Source organism: Mirounga angustirostris, unplaced genomic scaffold, assembly GCF_029215605.1.
Source record: "Mirounga angustirostris isolate CCGP_5_RB_7025 unplaced genomic scaffold, mMirAng1.0.hap1 SCAF_12, whole genome shotgun sequence".
NCBI lineage: Eukaryota > Metazoa > Chordata > Mammalia > Carnivora > Phocidae > Mirounga > Mirounga angustirostris.
The window spans coordinates 92,448,209-92,472,717 of record NW_026991720.1 but is presented as its reverse complement, the minus strand read 5'-3'; the positions used below and the strand labels follow the sequence as shown (position 1 = coordinate 92,472,717).

The window sequence follows — 24,509 nt, the reverse complement described above, 5'->3', positions numbered from 1 at the left end:
GAGGAGCTGAAAATGGAAATGGGATAAATATTAGTGTTAGAACAAATACATGATAAAAAACTGTGTAGATGTAAATGCTGGGTAAAGTTTGGTCAGAGAAGGAGCAAAACACAAGGCCATCTTGAGAATGAAATAGGTGATTACAGGTTTGGAGACCTAAGACCACCTAAATTTCCATTCCTTTCTAAGTGTTTCTGCATTTATTCTAGTATCCTATATATCTGACATTTTTAAAAAGCATTTTAAGCATGACATTCATCTAAGGATACTCATGATTTATTTCTATTAAGTACAAATCAAATCAGTAGCATTTTATGAGTTAACACGAGCTTTTTTATTATTCTGAAACGTCTTCATTCTATATATTCCTGAACACAGTTTTTAGGACAATTACACTAAATAAACCATGGCAGAGGTACCCCATATCATACACAAGTAAATACTAGTAACTTCACTTATTTACACCTACTGGTCACCCATCTTTAGATTCCCAGGGTCTCTATACTATTCCGTAACTAAGGCTTCTGCTGCCTCTCAGAGGAATAGAATCTCCACAAGTTCAGAGACAGAACCAATTAAAGGTATATGTAACAATTTATTGTCCTGATTGTAACTGATCTGACGTGAGTGACTTCAGATCAAGCTATCCCACTGCAAAAAAAACCCAACTGTCAATAACTAAGTATAAAGTCTTCAAGGAATGTTTTTAGACTCATATCATAAAAGCTACAAGTTAATGAGCCAAAAGAATCTCTAAAAGAATTTGTTTTCTACAATCCTGAAAAAGCTGCAAAGAACGGTGGGGGGGGGGGGGGGGGAGGGATCGATGCATAAATACCCTAAGAGGAGATGAATTTTAGCAAAACAGATCACTACACGAGGCGGTCAGCTCCCTCGAATGCCCTGACAGTATCAATACCCAATATCAAGTGCACGTTACTTCAATCAGCACAGGGTTTGAATCCAAGCTGACCTTGGAACAAATCACTTAACTTTTCAGAGCTTCAGTTTCCCAATCTATGAACAGAAATGTAGGGGATGAACATATGTTGTTAAGTATTTATCAATACCTGACACATAGTAAAACCCAAACGTCAATACCATTCCCTCCCTTTAAAAACACCTCTACTACACTCTCACATTATAGGGTCAGTCAGCAATATTATGTGACTTCCCACACCCCAATAGTCAAAGAGTAAAGAAAATAAGGTAAACTGGTTATATAGAAGAAATGTAAAGCTAAGGAGGGACTGATGAAAAGAAAAGCATGAACAGAAGACAAAGGCCTAGAGCAGACAGTGAATTAAAAGTCAACAGGAGAGGATTTACTCTAGGAACTAACACCAAAAAAAACCCCTTCATACTGTGGTTTGAATACTATTTTCATGCAACTCCTTAAAATATCTACACTGACAATTCATTAATACAGAAGGTCCATGTGGGCTGGTAAAAGATTATACTGCTTTCTTACACATGGTCTCTATTAAATACTTATGCAATCTAGGCCCACAATATTTCATAGGCTCAGTAAACTCCATCATCTCTTCATTTACCCATTCAACAATTATTAAGCGACGACTTGTGCCAAATACTATGCTGAACACTAATAATACAACGGTCGGTTAAGACAGTATAGCTGCCTTAACAGAGCTCACAATCTAGCAGTCTATTCATTAAATAACATGGGCCACTTAAAACATTACTAAACTCTAAAAGTAAGTAAAACTTTTTGCGTTAAACTGGACAAATGAGTTCAATTAATTGTTCCTAAACAGTAATAACACATTTTCTGTATTTAAAAATCTTAAATTTTTCCAATCAACAATGTTAGGTGTAAATTCTGGGCCCCATATTTTAAGGACAGTTGACAAACCAGATGTAATGTGAAAAATCTGAAAACCATACTTCATGACAAATGAAGTTTTTGGCCCAGAGAAGACTCAGAAGACATGGCAAGTGTCTTACATTTGAAAGAGGTAGCAGCATACAAGTTTGCTCTGGTTAAACTTGAAGCAATGGGTCGAAAGTTAATATGGAGGTAAATTTCTGTTTCAGTGTGAAGAGTTCCAATAATTCAAACTATTCAGTAATAATTCAACCACATTACATTTCCATAATAATCTACAGTATTTCTTTCCATACTTTACAAAACATGAATTTCCACGTAATCCTTGAAATAATACAAAAAAAACCCACAAGTATTTCTCTGTTATAGTTTAAGGAAACTGAGTTCCCAAGGGAGGGTCTTGCTAAGATACTGGGCAAAGCAGGTCTAGAACTCAAGTCCCAAATCTAATGGAACAGGCTGTCTCAAAGTAATGTCTTTCCATGTCTAGATGTATTCAGGCACACACCAAATGGACAGCTGTCTGGAATGTTGGCCAAGATACTCTAAAGCTTCGTCCAAATCCAATCCTTTAGAAATACCAGTTTGGTCAGTGTAAAAACCATGAAAAGATTCAGCAACGAATGGTCCTCTAGAATGCAAGCTTCATGAGGGCAAGGACCTCATCTTCCTTCATTGATCTATTCCAGTCCCTAGAACAGTAACTAGCATGTGATGTGCTGTGTAAATATTTGCTACATACGAATAATACTAATCATACATACCACTACTCCACGAAATATATACATAAAATACATAGCACTATTAAGGACAGGACCTTGCTGAAGTATCCAGCAACTAAAAATTCAGATAACACAAACTGTATTCTTAAAATTGCATCATACACTCAAAGTTGCTATCTGAAGTCCTGAAACTTAACCTAATCAGTTTTCAAAAACAGTGTCAGCTGCAAAAAACAAACAAGCAACAATAACAAAAATGCAAACCTTCTGGCAAACCCAAAATATTTTAACTAAAAGTAAAATGCAAGGTCTTTACAAGGTATGAAGGCTAAATTTGGGGAAATGAATTTTCAGTGTTGATAGACCTTTGCTTAAAGCATCAACTAGCATTTTAAGTGTGCTTGAAAACTGTAAGAATGAAGAGATTTGTACAGCTGCTTTCATTTAAGGACAAACTCACACCCAGATCTCTACTTGAATCCCATCTTGACAAGTATTTACTAGGCTGACACTTCAAAGAGATCTGCTAATTTTACAAGTATATGCATTGAGATTCAACATAATCTACTTAGAGGTACTTGCATCCACTTGGCATTACTGAAAACTAAGACCAATAGGAAAACCACAACCAACGAAAACGTCATTTTTTAATACCCTAAACGATAAGGCCTAGAATTTCCAGACAGCTCAAGGAACAGAACCTGCAAAATATTCGAAAGTTATTTTTAGTTCGTTTTGCTTAAGAGGTGGGCAAAGATCAATGTTCACACTTTTCCTGAAGAACAGAATCATGTAACAAGCAAGGTGTAACAACCACATAAAAGATTTACTCCAATTTCACCAGATTAAATTATACCTTTTAAAGGTTTCTGAACAAAGACCGTTGATATTTAAAAATATAACTAACCTTTAAATGTAATTTAATATAACAGTAAACAGTGCGATACCGTAAGGATGTACTAGACCATTCACTTGGCTACACCAATTAATTATACGTTATTAGCAACTGGGTGTCATCACAAACCAACAGTGAAACCACAATCTTGTCTTTTTTTTTTTCCCCAACACTCAACAAATCATTCCGCAGAAGAATATCACAAAAAGGGCATCTTCCTTGAGAATTGAGAACTCTTAAGTTTCCACATAAGCTTCTGTCACATATTAAAAGAATAAACTTCACAGAAAAGCTGCACATTTTTCCATCGCTGTATTCACCACCAGCAACACTGGCAATCCATATCTAACTCTGACATCAGCAAGCGATTCCGATTCTCCTTTACAGTATGTGGGTCCGTTCCTAAGTCTCCAAAGATGAAACCTCTTCAGAGAGCTTTCAAATCATGACAAATTAAACCACCTCTAGGTTTACCCAAAGAAAATTGCTGGAAATGCAAAGAGCAGTTGAGAGAAATCTGTTAACAGGTTAATGCAACAAGTTTAAAACTTTGAACTCTTCCTTCGAAATCTTTCCCGGCCAGAGGGAGGAGAACAAGTCTGCAGGACCTGTTGCTTTGTCCCTCCAACCCACTGAAAGGTGTCACGGGCGCGCGCAAACGCCTCGCCCGCTTGAAGCCCGGCCCGAAGTTGGGTTTTCCAGTGCCGGCTGCAGACTTCGGTGGCTCCGAAGAGGCCAGTCACCACTTTCCCTGCCTCCTGGGGATCTGGCCCGCGCAGCAGCAGACGAACGCACCGGGGGGGAGGGGGGCGGACTCACCTGATCACGGGGCTGTAGGGGCTCCGGGAGCGGCGCCAACTGCTGCTGCTGTAGGGGCTGGGGGACACGTCGCCGCCCCGCTCGTAGGAGCTGTGGCGGCTGTAGCTGGGGGAGCGGCGGCGGCTGTAAGGGCTCGGGGAGCGCGGCAGCCGCCGAGAGTACGGGCTGCTGCCACCTCCTGCCGGGCTGGGGGACTTGCGGCTCCTCAGGCCCTGCGAGGCCCTGTGGGACACCGGGCTGTCGTCCCGACCTCCCAGCGGGCTCAGGGACCGCTGCCGCCGCCTGTAGGCCTTGGGCTCGCTCTTGTCCTCCCGGTAGGCCTTGGGCGGCTCCTTGTAGGCCGAAGGCGGCTCCTTGCACGACTTAGTCCGGCTCCGGTGGGCCTTCAGGTCTCGATCTTTGCGGCTGCTGCTGCTGCTAGACGTGGCCGAGGCGCTTTTCCGGCGGCCGCCGCTGCTGCTGCTGCTGCCGCTCTTGGCGGCCTCGGCCCGCTCCTCGCCGCTGTGGCTGTGGCGGCTGCGGGACTTGGAGGCCTCGCTGCCGCCGCGCTGCCCGTCCCGCCGCCGGTGCTCGCGGTGGCGCTCCTTGCTGCGCCCGCTGCTGCTGCGGCGGTCCCGGCGGGGCCTGCGCTCCGACCCCTCCCCGCGCCGCTGGGTGCCGGAGGAGGAGGCCGGACTCCCGCCGCTGCCCCCCGTTCCCCCGGCAGCCGTCGCCGCCGTTGCCGCGCTGGCCCCCCCCAGCAGCAGCCCCTGCTCGGACTGGGAGCTCACATCCTCGTATTCCACCAGCGGGGTCACACCCCCGCCGCTACTAGCACCGCCACCGCCGTCCTGCTGCGGCTGGGGCAGCGAGAAGACCCGACGCTTCTCCGCCTCCTGCCCGGCGCGGGGCCCGCGGCGCCGCTTCTGCCGCCCTCCTGCGCGCCTCTTGCCTCTCGCCAGCCGCTTGACCTCCAGAGGGGGGCCCGGGCTGAAGCAAGAGGAGGAGGCCGCGGCGGCGGCGGCTGCGGCGGCGGCCGTGCCGGGAGCAGCCAGGAAGAGCAGAGGCGGCGGGGGCGGCGGCGGTTGCAGGAGCTGCGGCTGCAGGAGCGGCAACAGCAGCGGCGGCTGCTGAGGGGACAGGAATCGCCTCCGCTTGCGGCGTTCCTCCAACTTCTTCTCCGCCCAGCTCAGGCCCCCGCCTCCCCCCAGCGCCGTGTCCGAGCTGCTCGGCATCGCCTAGAGCCCGCCGCAGAGCGCGGCGCGGGTGCGGCCTCCTCCCGGGTCAGATCCTGGCCATCTCCCCCGCCGGAAACGGGAACTGCGGCGGCGGCGGAGGGACACCGAGCGCCAGGGCCGGCCAGAAGACGCGCCACGATAATCCGGGTCAGGACTCGGGTCCCTGGGTTCCAGGTCACAGTCGGGTATGCAGCGGCCTCCGGGCCTGAGGGAAGCAGGAATCCGGGTGGCAGAGCTCGCGATCGTGCTCGTCGTCCTATTCTCAGTAGCAAAAACACCAGATGCGCCGGGCGCTGACCTGCGGGGGAGTCCGGAGTCCTCCAAGTGCCCCCGGGGGTGGGGGAGCGGCCTCGGCCGCGCTCTCGGCTCGGGCAGCGCAACGCGGAAGTACCACCTTCGTCTCCGCTTCACTCCATCGCGCCCTGACGTTGGGTGCGAGTTCAGGGGAGGGGAGTGGGCGAGACAACAACACGCCTCCGCCGCCGCCGCCTCCTCCGCGTCGACGTCGTCCTCCTGTGGTGGCGGCGACACACGGCGGGCGCCTCGGAAGTGGCCTGGGCCTGACAACAACTCCCGGCCTAGGGCCTCGCGCACTCTGCCGCCCGCAGGGACGGGCGGCGGGGCGGGGCGAGGCGGGGGCGACCGGGCTGCGGCTCACGGTTGGGGCAGCGAGTGTGCGGGGCTGGGCGGGGGGCTGTTTCCGGGGAGATAGGGGCGGCGGGGGGGAAGTTTCTGAGCCTGTGGCGGTGGGTACGGGCCCTGACTTTCTTCTTCCTTCGTCGCCGCCGCGAACAGAGGTGGCGGAGGTCCCCTTTCCTCCGCTCCCCCCCCCCCCTCCACGAGGAGGCTCCTGGTGTGCGCGGCCGGCCCCGGCTCGCTCCTCCCCTTCCCTCTCCGATCTTCGTCAGGAGGAGGGAGGGCGACGGGACTTGCTGGTTGGGCCCTAACCTCCACAACCCCTCCTTCTCGCCTCGCTCTTTCGGCCTTTCCCCCTCGGCCCTGACGCAAGGCCGGGGGCGCGCACGTACGTCACGCTCCGAGAAAGCCGAAGGTGAGTGGTGTTGGGGCAAAGGAGGCGGGAACAAAGTTGCCGCGCATTAGCGTGCTCGCTCCCGCCAGGGACGGGCGTGCGGGCCGGAAGTGGCGTAACGCAGAAACGGCTCCACTTCCGGTGAGGGTGGGACTATATGTGAAGAAGGGTTAAAGAAAGGAGAGGATTCGTGTACCGCCCACTGCTGTCGCCTGAGTCCGTCGCAGTGATGGCACGCTAGTCGTGCCTGTTGCGTCCAACGCGCCGTTGCATCGTCCGCCTGTTGAAAGGTCACGGCAACAGCAAGAATTTGGGGACTCAGTAATGCCGTTAGGGGCCTTCTGGGCTGGGTAGTCGCCCCATCATGTACCCTCTGCCAAACCCCAGGGAGAAAAGAGGGCACCCCGCAAAAGAAGGCGGAGGTGGCATTGGTTTAAACTGTCTTACCTACGCCCAAGTTCGAGGCCCCATCTTAAACCTAAAAACACACTTGGGAATCACAGGCTCGAGCTTTAGTAACACTGAAATTCACTTTTTAAAAAAAGCCTTAAATTAATTCGGGGAGTAAATGAAACGTCAAAAGGGACTACTGGAAATCCCAGAATTATTACCAGCAGCTTGAAGTCAAAATATTTGCTCAAGTGAGGGCTGCCCTCCGGCACTTCACCCACTTTCTCCTTGATACCTAAACCTGTGGAACCGCCAAACTGTAGCCATACGGTAACTTCACGTCTCATTTCTTGTCTTACCAAATTTACCTTTCAATGATAGACTGGGCTTATAGGATAATTGAATTAAAACTTAAAGGGGTTATCGGCTCTGAATATGCTTGAAATATCTTGCTTTTTTTAGAGATTTTATTTTTAAGTAATCTCTACACCGAACATGGGGCTCAAACCCGAAGGTCAAGAGTCCAGTGCTTTACCAACTGAGCCAGCCAGGTGGCTTTCATGTGCTTGAAAAGAAAAGCTAAGCAGTCCCCTCAATGACTACATATAGCAACCCCTTTGCGAGTTTATTTTTTCAGATCATCAGTTGGTTCTTAGTTCCTAAACACTTGGTATCCATCCATCATTGATGCCCTAGTGTAAATATTTTTAATTGGCTTGACATCCACTAACACTGTATTTCAGACTGGACTAATCTAAGCTAAAAATCAGACTTCAGTGAAAGAATGAATACAAAGGGTGTGTGTTTACTGAAGGATAAAGGAGGCGGCAAAGCATTGCCCAGGAAGGTAGACCTGGGTGGGCCACACAGTGGGGCCTAGTGTGCAGCCAGCAGGAAGTGGTAAGGGCACTGGGAAGCTGAATAGAAAAGTAAGGGGCAAGGTGCATGTGCTATGGTGAGCGCTGTGAATTGTGTAAGAATTGAATCACAGACCTGTACCCCTGAAACAAATAATACAGTATATGTTAAAAAAGAAGAAGAAGAAGAAGAAGAAGAAGATAGTAGGAAGGGAAAAATGAAGGGGGGAAAATCGGAGGGGGAGACGAACCATGAGAGACTATGGACTCTGAGAAACAAACTGAGGGTTCTGAGGGGGGGTGGGAGGATAGGTTAGCCTGGTGATGGGTATTAAAGAGGGCACATTCTGCATGGAGCACTGGGTGTTATGCACAAACAATGAATCCTGGAACACTACATCAAAAACTAATGATGTAATGTATGGGGATTAACATAATTAAATTTTTTAAAAAGAAGAAAAGTAAGGGGCAGAGTGCCTAAAACAAATTTCTCCTTGGTAGTATTGCTGAGTGAAGGTCTTATAGTCTGCTAAAGACCAGTTAGCAAGTGGCTTTTTCCAAAAAATAGGATTAACCTCTACTATCATTGGACTTTGAAAAGCGTTTGAAAAGGTTTTGCAGGGGGTATAAATATGCCTAGCTAAAAACTACATCTCCCAGCACTCCTTGCAGATGAAGGACATAAACATATTATGCAGTTCTGGCCAATGAAATGTGAGTGGAAGTAACAGAAGAGAGCAAAATAAGAGGTTTATTTAGCAGTTTCTCAAATCTATAACCAATTTCACTTGAGAATGTCATCTATACTTGCAGAAAAACAAAAAAACAACCTTGACCCATAATAAACGGGCAGCTTCCAGACCAGGTTGCAAACAGAAAAGATGTACTAAAATATTTTTAGTGGGGTTTTGCAGTCCACATGTTTCTGCAAAGATTCTATCTTGGGAAGAATGAAAAGAAGAGAAGAAATGAAGCATTGTGAGCTCCTTAAAGATACCTTCCTGCATACACTGAAATACTAATAATACAGTAAAACTTTTTAAGTTTTAAGAGAAAGACCTTTGAATTAGAAGCCATCTGTTTCTATAAGCTTGTCTACTTGTATTCATATAAAAAGATTTGAAATTGCCACTTGGGACTATATTTTAGTATCTTGATGTTTGTGTGGTATAATCTATTGCCTTCTGATTTTAAAAGAAAAAAAGGCAGGTGGTAAGTTTTTTGCTTTCTTTACTTATCTAACGGTCATACCATACCATATCAGCTGTTCTTAAAGTGTGGCTTGAGACTAAAACCTATTCAGTGACTCATGCTGTCAAAACTATTTTCATAATAAGACATGATTTGTCTTTATTACTCTCGTTTCATGAATGTACAATGGAGTTTTCCAGAGACAACATGACATCATCATTCTGATGGCTAATGGAATGTGTGTTTGTGTGTTCATATGTTTTCTAGAATGTTATACGGTATTAGGTTTCTCAAATGTGTAAACATTTGGAATCTCTGCGTAACTCAATGAACTAATACTCTCCAAATGACTAATGGATGATGTTATAAAATCATGAGTAAAACATTCATTCAAAGCGCAAGAGTGACCAATGTGCTTTGATATAACAGTACAAAAAGTTCATTGATAGGATTTCAGATTCCACTTTACAACTAACCTTTAAAAAACTACTGTGGAGTTTTGGTGTAGTATCAAAGAATAACCACAGATGTCTGGAAAGGCTATTAAAATATTCCCTCTCTTTTCCAAGGACCTATCTCGTTCATATATTTTCACCAAAACAACGTATTGCAACAAATTGCATAAGGAGGCGGAAGTGAGAATCAGTTTCAGTTCTATTAAACCAGTCAATAAAGAGATTTGCAGAAACATTAATCCTCTCGTTTTTGTTTTGTTGTAAAGATAGTTAAGTGTTCGCTGTGTTAATATATGATGGGGTTATTGTTATTTTGAATGAATACTTTTTAATTTTCTCCGCTTTTAATATCAATAGATATAACTCACATAAATGAAACTCTTTGTGGTCCTCAAAATATTTTAAGAGTATAAAGCGATCTTCAGACCAAAGCCTTTGAGAAATAGTATACAAAATCATTAAAATTCTGATTCTCTGCTTCGTGCTTCTAATGATTTCTTTTTTTTTTTTTTAAGACTTTATTTATTTATTTGACAGAGAGAGACACAGAGAGGGAACACAAGCAGGGGGAGTGGAAGGGGGAAGCAGGCTTCCCGCAGAGCAGGGAGCCCGATGCGGGGCTCCATGCGGGGCTCCATGCGGGGCTCCATGCGGGGCTCCATGCGGGGCTCCATGCGGGGCTCGATCCCAGGACTCTGGGATCATGACCTGAGCTGAAGGCAGACGCTTAACGGCTGAGCCACCCAGGTGCCCCCTTCTAATGATTTCTGCAGTGTCTTTCAACACTGTTCCTCCTCTGGAAGAGTTTGGTTGTTTGACTTTCAATTAGGTTTTTCTCCACCTTGAAAAAAATTAAGCTCTTTTTATGTCAGCCCACTATTCTTTATCATAAGGAAGGTTATCAGCTTATTATTGTTAGAAAAGCTGAAACAATGGAACTTCTCAATTTAATAATAAAAATGTAGTGGCTAGAATTTACTGAGCACTTGCTCTGTATCAGGCTCTGTGCTAAGTGCTCTATTTTCTCATTTAATCCTCTCATCAGTACCTAGAAGTACAGTGACCATAATCCTGGGCTTATGCAGAATTATGCAACAATCAAGCATAATTGTTAATATTATCCCCTTTCCATCATATTAAAGTTTTCCAGTTTGGACTTAAATTATCTTATCATCCTACTTGTAAAAATTATTATCCACAGTTTACAAATGAGGAAACCGATGCATCAATAGATTAAATGTCTTGCCCAAAGTACATTGCTAGTAAATATGAATCTGGGATCCTAACCCAAATCTATCTAGCTTCATAGTCCAGTCTTTTAAGAATTACAAGGTGTTTCTGGGGTACCTGGGTGGCTCAGCTGGTTAAGTGTCTGACTTTTGATTTTGGCTCAGGTCATGATCTCATGGGTTAGACTGGGCTCCTCCCTGGTCATGGAGTCAGCTTGGGATTCTCTCTCTCCCTCTCTCTTGGCTCCTCCCTCTCTAAAAAAAAAAAGAATTACAAGATGTTTCACAGTGATATCAGTACTGAGATTTATATTGAACACAAGTATAATAATAAATTCCCTAATAAACACAAAATTTATGATAAACTTTTAAGATCAATTTCACTAGTAAAACTCAGAAATTAAAGATGTGCCTCTCCCATGCTCATCTTTCACACAGTTCAGAGCCCATACTGGGTATCAATCCTTTGCAGAAGACCAATGCTGCCTCTGTGTGTGAGCACATGTGGAGTTGGGGGGGCGGGGGGGGGGGGGAGCAATAAAGTTCTTCCTGGTTCAATAAAGCTGAAGAGTACCTATTTATAGAAGAGGAATGGTGGACTAAACTGCTAGAGGCCTTCCTAATATGGATTCTCCCTGATCATAAGTAACAGAACCCTGGTTTTGCAGGGGGTATAAATATGCCTAGCTAAAAACTACATCTCCCAGCACTCCTTGCAGATGAAGGACATAAACATATTATGCAGTTCTGGCCAATGAAATGTGAGTGGAAGTTGTTGAATGAGCCTTCTGTAAATGCTTCTTAAAATGGAAGGCAAATTTAACTGCCCTGTGCCTTTTGCCCTTCACCCTTACTTTTCTCTATGTCTGGAATTCAAATGAAATACTGGAGTTTGAGCAGCCATCTTGTGACTACAAAGGGACAAGCATGTGCTAAGGATTACTAGGTGAAGGGAGGCCAGAGGGGCTTGTCTCCCTGAGGATACTGTGCATGTGTCAAACCAACCCTGGACAAAAAAGACATAAAGCTGGTAATATGTTTAAGCCACTGCTTTTTCCAATTTTATTAAAGCCAAACTAAATTCCTAAATATTGCAGTGTGACCCATGTTCATCCCACTTCCATGATGGGTATCATTAATTAATGATAGCACTCCTTCCTGCACATTCTAAATATAGCCTCAGACTCCATCTCAAAATAAGTGCCTGAAACCCATACAGGAGCAGATCAGCCACATTGCCCAGCAGCTCGGGCTTGAGAAGACATGGGCCAAGCAGGGCTCTGTGGCACTCACCAGAAGAGCAAACAATTTAGCAGTGACTATTCGGGATGAGAGGATTTTGAGGCTGCAGGTCTCCTATCTCAGGGGCACCAGAATACTTTTCTATAGCACCAGGGCCTGATTTTGGTATCCCAGGCTAAGTCCCTCACTCCATCCCTTTCCCTGAGGGTAAACCCTTTCCCTGTGTGTCTCTCACCCTCTGGGCTCCCCCATGCATGCAAACTGAGGTGCCTGCCCCTTCCCAGGAATGGGGAAAGAAGAGAGGGGAGAGCTATGGGAAGAGAACCCTGGGGTTTATACCAGGGCTTTGGGGATTAAGTTCTACATTCACTAAGAAAGGAATTGGGAATACAAAGGGTATGGGGACAAGGAGTTTTTGGGGAATTTGTTGGAAAGAAGGTGAAGTTCAGTGATGCTCTTGATTTTATTATTTATTTATTTATTTATTTATTTATTTATTTATTTATTTATTTGATGCTCTTGATTTTAATCCATACATCACTCATCACTTTGTTCTTAAAGAAGCCTCGGGAGAGAGAGAGAGGTAATGTATTTCAGAAAAACATAGTATTTGTGATAAAATTTTAAGGTGAATTTCACTGGTAAAAGTCCGAAGTAATAGATGTGCTGCTGCCATGCTCATCTCTCACATGGTTCAGAGGCCCATTACCAACAGGTCAGATGATGCCAGCAATTAAACCATGTTTCATGCCTGTCCTGGTGCAATATTTGCAATGATTTGGGACATGAAAAGATGCTCAACATCATTAGCAATTAGGGAAATTCAGATAAAAACCACAATGAGATACCACTTCAAACACCAGGACGGCTATAATCAATAGACAAGTTTTGTTGAAAAATGTGAAGAAAATGGAACCCTCATACATTGCTGGTAAGAATGTAAAAATGGTACAGCTGCTTTGGAAAACAGTTTGGCAGTTCCTCAAAATGTCAAACACAGAATTTCAATGTGACCCAGCAATGCTGCCCCTAAGTATATACCTATGAGTTGTGAAAACATATCTCCATGGAAAAACTTGTACATGAATGTTTATAGCAGCATAATGCATAATAGCCAAAAGTAGAAAAAGCCCAAATGTCCATCAGTAGATGAACAGATAAACAACATGTGACAAAGTCATACAATATAGTACTTGTCAGCAATAAATAGGAATGGATTTCTGATGCATGCTACAGCATGGATGAACTTTGAAAACATTATGCCAAAATAAGCCTTAGTTTCTGTCTTTTAATTGTCACCCAAATTACAAAGTAGACACTATTTTTTTCTTTTGTTTTAGTTAATCTCTACACCCAATGTGGGGCTCAGACTTACAACCCCAAGATCAAGAGTTGCATGCTCTGTGGCCTCAGCCAGTCAGGCTCCCCAAGGTAGACAGTATTATTCCCATTTAACAGTTAAGGGCAGTACAGCTCAAAGAGATTTAAGTTGTCTACAGCCACATAAACAATAATGTGAAATTGGAATGTTAGTGGAAAATGTATTCTTTTTTTTAAGATTATTTATTTTAGAGAGAGAGCGTGCGTGCAAGCAGGGATGAGGGGCAGAGGGAGAGGGAGAGAGAGAATCTCAAGCAGACCCCCACTGACTAGGGAGCCAGACATGGGGCTCGATCTCGTGACCCATGAGATCACAACCTAAGCCAAAATCAAGAGTCCAATGCTCAACCAGCTGAGCTACCCAGGTGCCCCACTGCAAAATGTATTCTAAACACAAATAAAAACACTTATTTAAAATAGTGTTTTTTGATGTGTAGCCATGTAATCCTTTCCTTTTCCTCTACTGTGTCCTCAGTGACCACATAAATGTCATCCATCTCTTCTTCATCTCTCCTGTTGGTGCCTGGCCTTCTTCCCAGTGACCTGAGTATAGCTAAGAATTTCCAGTGGAAATCAGGGGATTGTAGAGCTGGAAAAAAATCTTTAAAGTTGAACTCAATCCCCTCATACTCCCTTTATTGATAGAAACAGATTTACACAAATGAAATGTCTTAAGGTCCTACTGCTACTTTGTATAAGAAATCCAGGGGTTTCTTGGTCTCCCATCCAGTATTCTTTTTACATTAGACTCACAGTTTTCAGATTCACTAGTGGTACTCAAAGACATTCTAAGGGGCATATGTGCTGGGAAAGTTTTGAGAAATTGGTGGTCAGATCCTCAACTCCATACTTCTAAAATTGATCTGCTTGAGAATGTTCTTGTGGTCAAATGTATTTTGCAGGTTCTCCTCCCACTTTACAAAACAAACACAACAACACTCATTCTCTAATCTTAATGACACATTGCCCAAAAGTGTAAGAACAAAGACAAACCAAGCCACAGATCAAAACACTAGTGTGAGGAAGGCTTTTTAAATAAAGACAACCTGTCTCATTATAGTAGTTGTTAACATATTTCTATGGACACAAGAATTAATAGGGGGCATACGAACTAATGTCTAAAAATGATTAATCCAAATATGAAATATTTTTGCTGTTTCAATCAATCGTATATTACTGACAGTTGAAATTTTGCCTCACACTAGGACAAAAATTCTAACATTCATAAATTTCTTATATACATATTTTTATAGCAGCATGTTAAGGTGATCAATTAAAAACTTTAAAGCAAAAATGTATGTTCGTATATTACATTAGGATAAAATTATGTGAGAGAAGTTGAATGCAAATACAAATTCAAAGAGAAAGGAACATTGTAAAATTCTGCCCGTTGAAGGTTGATGTAGTTTTTCTTTTTTTTTTTTAAGATTTTTATTTATTTATTTGAGAGAGAGACAGCATGAGAGGGGGGAGGGTCAGGAGGGTCAGAGGGAGAAGCAGACTCCCTGCCGAGCAGGGAGCCCGATGCGGGACTCGATCCCTGGACTCCAGGATCATGACCTGAGCCGAAGGCAGTCGCTTAACCAACTGAGCCACCCAGGCGCCCTGATGTAGTTTTTCTAAAAGAATGATACTGGGGGCAGCAGCTGGCTGGCTCATTTGGTAAAGCATGCATCTCTTGATCTTGGGGTTGTAAATTCCAGCCCAACATTGGCTTTAGAGATTACTTAAAAAGAAAATCCTACAAAACAAAGAAACAAAAGAATGATAGTGGATATCAAATAGCTATCATTGGAGAGTCTTTTGGATACATACAAAATGATATAATGGTTTTATTTTTAAATATTAATATTTATAGGGGTGCATGGGTGGCTCAGTCAGTTGAGCCTCTGAATTCTAGTTTCAGCTCAGGTTGTGATCTTAGGGTCCTGAGATCAGCCGCAGTTTGTTTGTTTTTTTTTTATTTTTTTTTAAAGATTTTATTTATTTATTTGAGAGAGAATGAGATAGAGAGCATGAGAGGGGGGAGGGTCAGAGAGAGAGGCAGACTCCCCGCTGAGCAGGGAGCCCGACATGGGACTCGATCCCGGGACTCGATCCCGGGACTCCAGGATCATGACCTGAGCCGAAGGCAGTCGCTTAACCAACTGAGCCACCCAGGCGCCCCGCAGTTTGGACTTCATGCTCAGCGGGGAATCTGTGTGGGGTTCTCTCTCTCCCTCTCCCTCTGCCTCTTCCCCAGCTCTCTCTCTCTCTCTCTAAAATAAATAAATCTTTAAAAAAAAGTTAATATTTATAATACAACAGAAAATTGCCTCCTTTGCAAATATTTTAATTTATAATGAGAAGAATCTTAAATGTTAACATTAAAATGTACAAAGGTATATAGAGGGTTTCAAAATTATTATAGGAATATAAGCAGAAAAACCTGAAGGGTACTGTTACAGACAATCCTCTGTAGAATATTGATGACTCATAAAAATCCATTACCATTGTAGAAAAAAGTTCTCAATAAATATGCTAATTTTTAACTCATTATTATCATTTCTACACATAAAAGAAAGCACAATATCATTGCTCTTTTAAAAAAAGTTTTTGAAGTCTTGAAGTAACAGAGATTTTTGCTCCCACTCCTAAATTTTGCAACCTTTTCTTATGCAATATTCCCCAGGAACCAAGGCAGCAGGTATAATGAGATTTCTGCTTAAAACCCTTCTCCTTAAAACAAACTGCTTATATGGGAAGGTGCTAACACCTTCATGGGATTCATATTACTTTTCATGATCTAAATGCCACTTTTTTTTTTAAAGATTTTATTTATTTATTTGAGAGAGAGAATGAGAGAGAGAGAGAGAGAGCATGAGAAGGGGGAGGGTGAGAGGGAGAAGCAGACTCCCTGCTGAGCGGGGAGCCTGATGCGGGACTCGATCCAGGGACTCCAGGATCATGACCTGAGCCGAAGGCAGTGGCTTAACCAACTGAGCCACCCAGGCGCCCTAAATGCCACTTTTTGCTCCATATTTATCTTTTTATCTCTGTGCAAACTCTGCACATTAGTCACAGTCAACTTCTTTTTAGCTCTTTGAAAGTCCTGCACCTCTCTCAACTCCGGGCCTTCTCATGGGCTCTCCCCTCTATTTGGAATACTCACCCCACCTCCTACCTCTCAACTATCTAATTTTTACATATCCAGATTTCAACTGAAATATCCCTTGAAGCTTTCCCTGACACCCCCTGCCACTCCCATCACTGAGGTTGGGTGAAATGCCCCTCCTTTGTGTTCCTGATGAATAGTGTTCTTCTCCACCAAGCTTGCACTGCAATCATCTCTTTCCTCATTTATATCCTCCAATAGACTGTCAGGTCCAAGATAGTAGGGACAGTGTCTACTTTACTCATCATCCTCTTCTTAAGGCCCGCACTACGTATGGTACCTGGGAGGTGCTTAATGAATACTGGGAGAATTAATGAATGGCTGGACTGATTTTTCTGATTTATCAATTAAAATAATTCCACTGAAAGTTAACAGCTACTCTAAAAATCTTAAGTTAAAAAGGAACTTTTTGGAGACATGTAAAGGGCTCATGAATTGATGGGAGGCTCTAATACCAGGGCTTGAAAAATAGCTAAAGACCCAGTTAAGTCCAGATAGCAAGAAAGCAGGAAAATGTTAGCAAGAATAGCTGAGGAAGGACTCACCACCTTTGTCGTAGGGCACTGCTCTTTGGAGGTAATCTCTGAATTAAAACTCATCTCCTCTTTATCTTTGTGTCATTGGGTCAAGATTCACATTTCTGGGGAAAAAAATGATCATTGGCTAAAGTTTTTGTGCCCATGCAGGCTGCTAGGGGATATGGCCCCTTCCGCTTCCAGACTGGGAAGAGGGCCTGCCTCTCAACAAGACAGCAGGGGAGTTCCCACAAACAGGAAGCAGGGATGGTTACAGTGCGGCCGAGCAAGTCCAGCTGTCCATTACAGCTGTCTAGAACTAAAGCAAAGTATGTGTTCCCATACAGAGCAGTTTGTTTTGGTGCCATATGTGTATTTAGGGCCTCTAGAATAGCTTAAAAAGTAATGAAACACAAGAATTGAGCGTGATGTTTTCAGAGAAACATAATCTTCATTCTGTTGCCAAATGGAATATTCAGTAATTCAGATGTGTTTATGCTAGAAGTTTTACTTAATGAAGAGCTCAGTTAAGGATAGAAAGAGAAATTACAAAATAGACACTTAAAACATCAACTGAAAAGAACTTCAAGTACTTCGGGTTGCATTATACATAGGTTATTTCCTGCTACATTCTCGATTGTAGCACAGTTGTACCTTTCTGTGGAAATAGGCATGAGCCTAGAAATCCAAAGGACTTTGAAAATCACACAACAGTTAAAAATGTCTGTCTGAATTTTGAGGAAAACTTGCAGTAATTAATATTTACCTTGAACCAACAAGATTTCAGGCTTATATAAACAAAGATGAAGGGGTTTTCTCAGATATGGAAGAAACGAACCATCTAAGAAAAAAAAAGTTTAGCATCAATCTGAAGAATCAGGGATGAAAAAGAAGTATATGTCAACACAAAACCCTGCACATCAGTGTTTATAGAAGCTTTATTCATAATTTCCAAAATTTGGAAGCAACCAAGATATCCTTCAATAAGTGAATGGACAAACCAACTGTGGTATATTCATATACTGGAATATTACTCAGCAATGAAAAGAATTGAGCTACCAAGCCACAAAAGACATGGAGGAAACTCAGGTGCATACCACTAAGTGAAAGAAGCCAATTTGAGAAGGCTGCTTAAGGGTGCCTGGGTGGCTCAATCGAATAAGAGTCTGCCTTTGGCTCAGGTCATGATCATGGGGTCCTGGGATCCAGCCCCGCATCAGGCTCTCTGCTCAGCGGGGAGTCTCCCTCTCCCTCTGTGTGCTCTCTCTCTCCAATAAATAAATAATCTTTAAAAAATAAAGAAAAAGTTACCTACTATAGGATTCTAACTATATAACATTCTGGGAAAGGCAAAACTAGAGACAGTAAAAAGATCAGTGGTTCTTGGGGGAGTGTGGGGTGTATGTAGGTGGAGCAAAAAATAGTTTTAAGGAAATGAACTGTTCTGTATGATACTGTAAAGGTAGGTACATGTCATTATATATTTGTCAAAATCCATAGAATTTACAACACAGAGTGAACTCAATGTAAACCATGAACTTCAGTTAATAATAATGAATCCATACTGACTCACTAATTGTAATGAACATAGCACAGTAATGCCAGATTTTAATAGAAGAAACTAGAGGGTGAGGAGTTTATGGGAATTCTCTGTCTTGCTCAATTTTTCTTTTTTTTTTTTTTTTAAGATTTTATTTATGCATTTGAGACACAGAGATACAGAGAGAGAGAGAGAGCATGAGCAGGGAGAGAGGCAGAGGGAGAGGGAGTACCAGGCTCCCCGCTGAGCCAGGAGCCCAATGTGGGGCTGAATCCCAGGACCCTGGGATCATGACCTGAGCCAAAGGCAGACACCCAATCGTCTGAGCCACCCAGGCGCCCATGTCTTGCTCAATTTTTCTGCTCAAAAAAGTAAAGTCTATTTTTTAAAAAGAGAGAGGCATATACAAGTGTAATACTATAAACATCTTAGCTACATTTATCATAGTATCTAATACTAAAATTGATAATAAAATTGATTGGTATTTTCTTCACAAGTGGCAGGTGAAACATGCTGAGGAATAAGAATGAAAGAGATGGACATAAACACACAAAGTATTTACTGATGGGGTTAGCCAGCCCCCAAGATGAACCCCAATGATCCTCACATCCTTTTTATTGTGGTTTTAAGCCCCTAAATTTTGCAATATTTGTTATGCAACAATAGATAACTAATACAATGCATTTCAACTAGGATTAAATCAATGGATCCACATCACAAAGTAAAAATCCTAAGAACACATGAACAACTCTGGAATTGTAGGGTATAGGAAGTATTACAGAGGGAAAGAAAAAGGGGGCAGAATCAGAATGATCTCAAGGAGTCTAGGGAACAGACCAGCTGTGAAAGAGAATAGTTGCCAGTCAGGTGATTACACCTGGAGGTTGGGGAGGACAGGAGAATTCCTTTATAGAGAATTGCCGAGAGAGAATGAGGGTTGCTAGGAAGGGATTGGTACAGTAGAGAAAAGCTCTTCCTTCTGGTATGTGAGAAGTTTCCATCATAAAAACCAGCCCTTGACCTGTAGTCTCAAGGGAGTCTTATCAGTTGAGAATCTCCTTCTTCTATGGACTCTGAGAAAGAAACTGAGGGTTCTAGAGGGGAGGGGGGTTGGGGGATGGGTTAGCCCGGTGATGGGTATTAAGGAGGGCACGTATTGAATGGAGCACTGGGTGTTATACGCAAACAATGAACCACGGAACACTACATCAAAAACTAATGATGTAATGAATGTTGAATAACATAACATAATAAAATAAAATTTTAAAAAAGAAGAGAATCTCCTTCTTTGTGTACAAATCATCCAGTCTTACTGGTACCCCCTTTTTAAAAAAAAAAAAAGAAATCAACTTTTTTGTAAAATCAATTTAGGTATGATATAGTGGCAGATTATATAAGGCATGTCACCACCACACAAAGAATAAATAGTCTTCATCCACAAAAACAAAAAGTTTCCTCGTGCCCCTTTGCAATCAATCCCCACTGCCGCCACCACCCCATGCCAGACAAGTTTTCATGTTCTAGAATTTCTGATGAATTGTATCATAAAGTATGCAGTACTGGCTTCTCTTGCTGGATGTAATGTTTTTGAGATTTGTCATGTTGCAGCTTTTATCAGGAACTCCTTTCTTCCTATTGCTGAGTAAGTACTGCATTGTATGGATGTACCATGTTGTTGTTTTTGTTGTTTTTAAGATTTTCTATTTATTTGATAGAGAGTATGTGAATGAGAGAGAGACAGCAGGAGTGGGGAGAGAGGCAGAGGGAGAAGCAGACTCCCCACTGAGCAGGGAGCCCGATGCGGGGCTTGATCCCAGGACCCCAGGATCATGACCTGAGATGAAGGCAGACGCTTAACCGACTGAGCCACCCAGGTGCCCCTGTTTATCCATTCACCTGTGGTTGGACATTCAGGTTGTTTCCAGTTGATAGCTATTATGTCTAAAACTATTAAATTCACATATTCACTATTAGAGTCTCATATAGAATGGTTTCACAGCCCTAAAAAATCTCCTGTGATTCACCTATTTAACCCTCTCCTGTTCCCCTCAAGCCTCTGGCCACTCACTGATCTTTTTAACATTGCTCTAGTTTACCTTCTCCATATGTAATTGTAATTGTCATTATACAAGTAGTCTTTTCAGACTGGCATTTTTTCACTTAGCAGTATGTATTTAAGATTCATTCATGTCTTTTTGTGGTTTGATAGCTAATTTCTTTTCATCACTGAAAAATATTCCAGTGTATGGATGTGCCACAATTTGCTTATCTATTCACCTATCAAAGGATATCTTTGTTGCTTCCGATTTTGAGTGATTATGAATACAGCTGAGATCATGATTTCTGCGCAGGTTTCTGTGTAAACACAATGTTTCAGATCAATTGAGTAAAAACCTAGGAGTGCAATTGCTGGATCATATAATAATATTATGTCTGAACTATTTTTAGCTTTGTAAGAAACTGCCAAAATGTTTGTACTGTTTTCCATTTTCAACTGGCAATGAATGAGAGTTCCTGTTCTCCACATGCTCACCAGCAACAGGTATTGTCAGTTTTTGGATTTTAACAATTCTAACAGGTATATAGCAGTGTCTTGTTGTTTTAATTTGAAGATCCCTTATGTCAAATGCTACTGAGCATGTTTCATACGCTTATTTGCCATCTGTATATCTTCTTTGATGTGTGTGGGGAGCTTTTTGTTTTGTTTTGTTTTTTAGATCTAGTGCACCTTCTTACAATTTAGGTTATTTTCTTATTGTTGAGCTTTAAGCATTCTTTGTATATTTTTCATACAAGTCTTTTATCAGATAATGTGTTTTCCAAATATTTTTCCGCCTGTCTGAGGCTTGATTTTGATTGTCTTCCCAGGACAGATGTTTTTCATTTTTATAAGGTACAAATTACCAAATTTTTCTTTCATAGGTCATGCTTTTGGTATATCTAAAAACTCATCACCAAACCCAAGGTCAAATATATTTTCTCCTATGTTCCAACTGGAAGTTTTATAGTTTTGCATTTTAACATTTGGTCAGTGACTGCTTTTTAATTTTCATGAAAGGTATTTAAAATGGTTTTTTTTGTTTGTTTTTTAAGATTTTTATTTATTCATTTGACAGAGATAGACACAGAGAGAGAGGGAACACAAGCAGGGGAAGTGGGAGAGGGAGAAGCAGGCCTCCCGCAGAGCGAGGAGCCCGATGCGGGGCTCGATCCCAGGATTCTGAGATCATGACCTGAGCCGAAGGCAGACGCTTAACGACTGAGCCACCCAGGCGCCCCTAAAATGTTTTTTTAATACTTCACTTTCTTCAGTTTATTGCTAATATTTGAATTAGAGCTGATTTTTGTATATTGGCCTGCTGTTCTTTTAGCTTGCTAAATTCATGTATTAGTTCTATTAAGTTTTTTGTAGATTCTTTAGGATTCCACAAATATGATTATGCTATCACTAATAAAGTGTTTTACTTCTTCCTTTTCAATCTGCATTGCTTTTTATTACCTTTTCTTATGTTTTTGATAGGCTTGGACCTCTAGTGTTGAGTAGAAGTGATAAGAGCCAAATCCTTACCTTGTTCCCAATCTTAGGGAAAGAATATTCAGTCTTTCACTATTAAGTCGTAACGTTAGTTGTATATTTTTCACAGATATTCTATATACCTTGGATGAAGCTCCATTTTAATCCTGAGTTGCTACATGTTTTTATCATTAATGAGTGCAACTTTTCTCAGTGCTTTTTCTGCATCTATTGACAGAACAATGTGCTTTTTATCATTAATTTCACTATCATGGTGAAATACACTGATTGAGATAATCATATACTTTTTCTTTTTTAGTCTCTTAATATGGTGAATTGCATCAGTTGCTCTTCAAATGGTAAGCCAACCTTGCATTCCTTGAATAAACCCTGTTTGGTCAGCATATATTACCATTTTTATATATCGTTATTTGACTTGCTAGTATTTTGTTAAGGATTTTTGCACTTAAGTAAATGAGGGATATTGGTCTATAAACTTGTTTAATGTCTTTTTAGGTTTTGGTATCATATATACTAGCTTCTTTAAAAAAAAAAGATTTTATTTACTTATTTATTTGACAGAGAGAGAGACAGTGAGAGAGGGAACACAAGCAGGGGGAGTGGGAGATGGAGAAGCAGGCTCCCCATGGAGCAGGGAGCCCAACATGGCTCAATCCCGGGACCCTGGGATCATGACCTGAGCCTAAGGCAGATGCTTAATGACTGAGACACCCAGGCACCCCTACACTAGCTTCTTAAAATGAGGGGAATTAATCCCTCATTCTCGGGGCACCTGGGTGGCTCGGTTGGTTGGGCGGCTGCCTTCGGCTCGGATCATGATCCTGGAGTCCCGGGATCGAGTCCCACATCGGGCTCCCTGCTCAGTGGGCAGTCTGCTTCTCCCTCTGATCCTCCCCCTCTCATGCTCTCTGTCTCCCATTCTCTCTCAGATAAATAAATAAAATCTAAAAAAAAAAAAAAATCCCTCATTCTCCATTTTGGGAACTTGTATTATTTTTTTCCTTAAATGTTTGATAGAATTGATTAGTGAAGCCATCTGGGACTAGAGCTTTTTTGTGGGAAGTTTTTTAATTACAAATTCAATTTCTTTAATAGTTATTAAGTCTTATGCCAGTTTTGGTTATTTTTGTCCTTAAAGGAATTTGTCCATTTAATCTGAGTTATAGGATTTATTGACATAAAGTTCTTCATAGTATCACGTTATTATCTTTCAGTGTGTGTGATTGCCCCTCTTTCAACCCTGTTATTTTAATTTATATTCTCTATTTTTTTATCTGTTTAGCTAGTAGCTTATTATTTTTATTGATATTTTATAAAGATCCAGCTTTTGGTTATTCATGTTTGTTTATCCATTTTCTATTTCATTGACTTCTACTCTATACTATTTCTTTCCTTTTACTTACCTTGGATTTAATTTACTCCTTTTATACTAACTTCTTGAGATGAAGCATGGATTATTGATTTTAGACCTCATTTTAAAAAATATAAGCATTAAAAACTATACATTTCCCCCTAAGCTCTGTTTTAGCTGCATCCAACAAATTTTGATATGTTGTGATTTTGTTATCAGTTGGTTCAAAACATTTTAAAATTCCTTTTGTGATTTATTTTTTAATCCAGAAATTAATGACAAATGTGTTGATTACCCAGATAATTAGACTTCTCATATATCTTTCAGCTACTGGTCTCTAATTTAGTTCTGTTATGGTCTGAGGACCTACTTACTATGATTTCAGTACATCTAAACTTATCAAAACTTGTTTTGTGGTCCAATATATGGCCTATTTTAGTGATTATTCTAAGTCAGTTAGAAAGAATATGTATTCTTCTGTTGTTGGGTTCTATGATAAGGAAAAAGTGTTCTTTAAATGTCAGTGGGTCAATGTGACTTAGAGGTCTTGTATATTCTTACAGATTCCCTACTTAAACTATCAGTTACTGAACTGAGGAATTTTTCCACTGCAATTGTGGATTTTTCTATTTCTCCTTTAATTCTATCAATTTGTGCTTTGTGTATTTTGAAATGCTGTTATTAGCTGCATATACATTTAGAAATTGTATCATCCTGATGAATTTAACCCTCCACCCTTTCTCGTACTGAAATGTCCCTCTTTACATCTGGCATATTCATTGTTCTGATGTTTACTTTCTTTGTACTAGAGCCATTCTAGCTCTCTCATGATTTTTTTTTCATGTTTTATCTTTTTTTTATCCTTTTAACCTATATGTGTCTTTATATTTAAAACAAGTTTCTTGTATATAGCATCTATTTGGGTCTTCCTTTTTTTTTTTTTTTAAATCCAGTTCAACAATCCCTACTTTTTTTTTTTTAAAGATTTTATTTATTTATTTGAGAGAGAGAGCATGAGCAGGGGGAAGAGACAGAGGGAGAGGGAGAAACAGACTCCCTGGTGAGCAGGGAACCCGATGCGGGACTCGATCCCAAGACCCTGAGATCATGACCTGAGCCGAAAGCAGACGCTTAACCGACT

The 24,509-nt window shown here is 41.9% G+C and overlaps 1 protein-coding gene across 3 annotated transcripts in view; it reads right to left on the bottom strand.

Annotated features, from left to right (window-relative positions):
* CDK13 (cyclin dependent kinase 13) overlaps positions 1-6,471 on the bottom strand; it is a 123,328-nt gene extending 116,857 nt beyond the window's left edge. For 2 of the 3 annotated variants that reach the window (XM_045864926.3, XM_045864927.3), the window contains exon 1: positions 4,283-6,471. In XM_045864926.3, coding sequence (XP_045720882.1) covers positions 4,283-5,496 — 1,214 coding nt within the window. In that variant the 5' untranslated portion in view covers positions 5,497-6,471. The remainder of the gene's footprint in view (positions 1-4,282) is intronic. The other variant, XM_045864928.3, reaches the window with a different exon arrangement.
* Between the last annotated feature and the right edge of the window lie 18,038 nt (positions 6,472-24,509).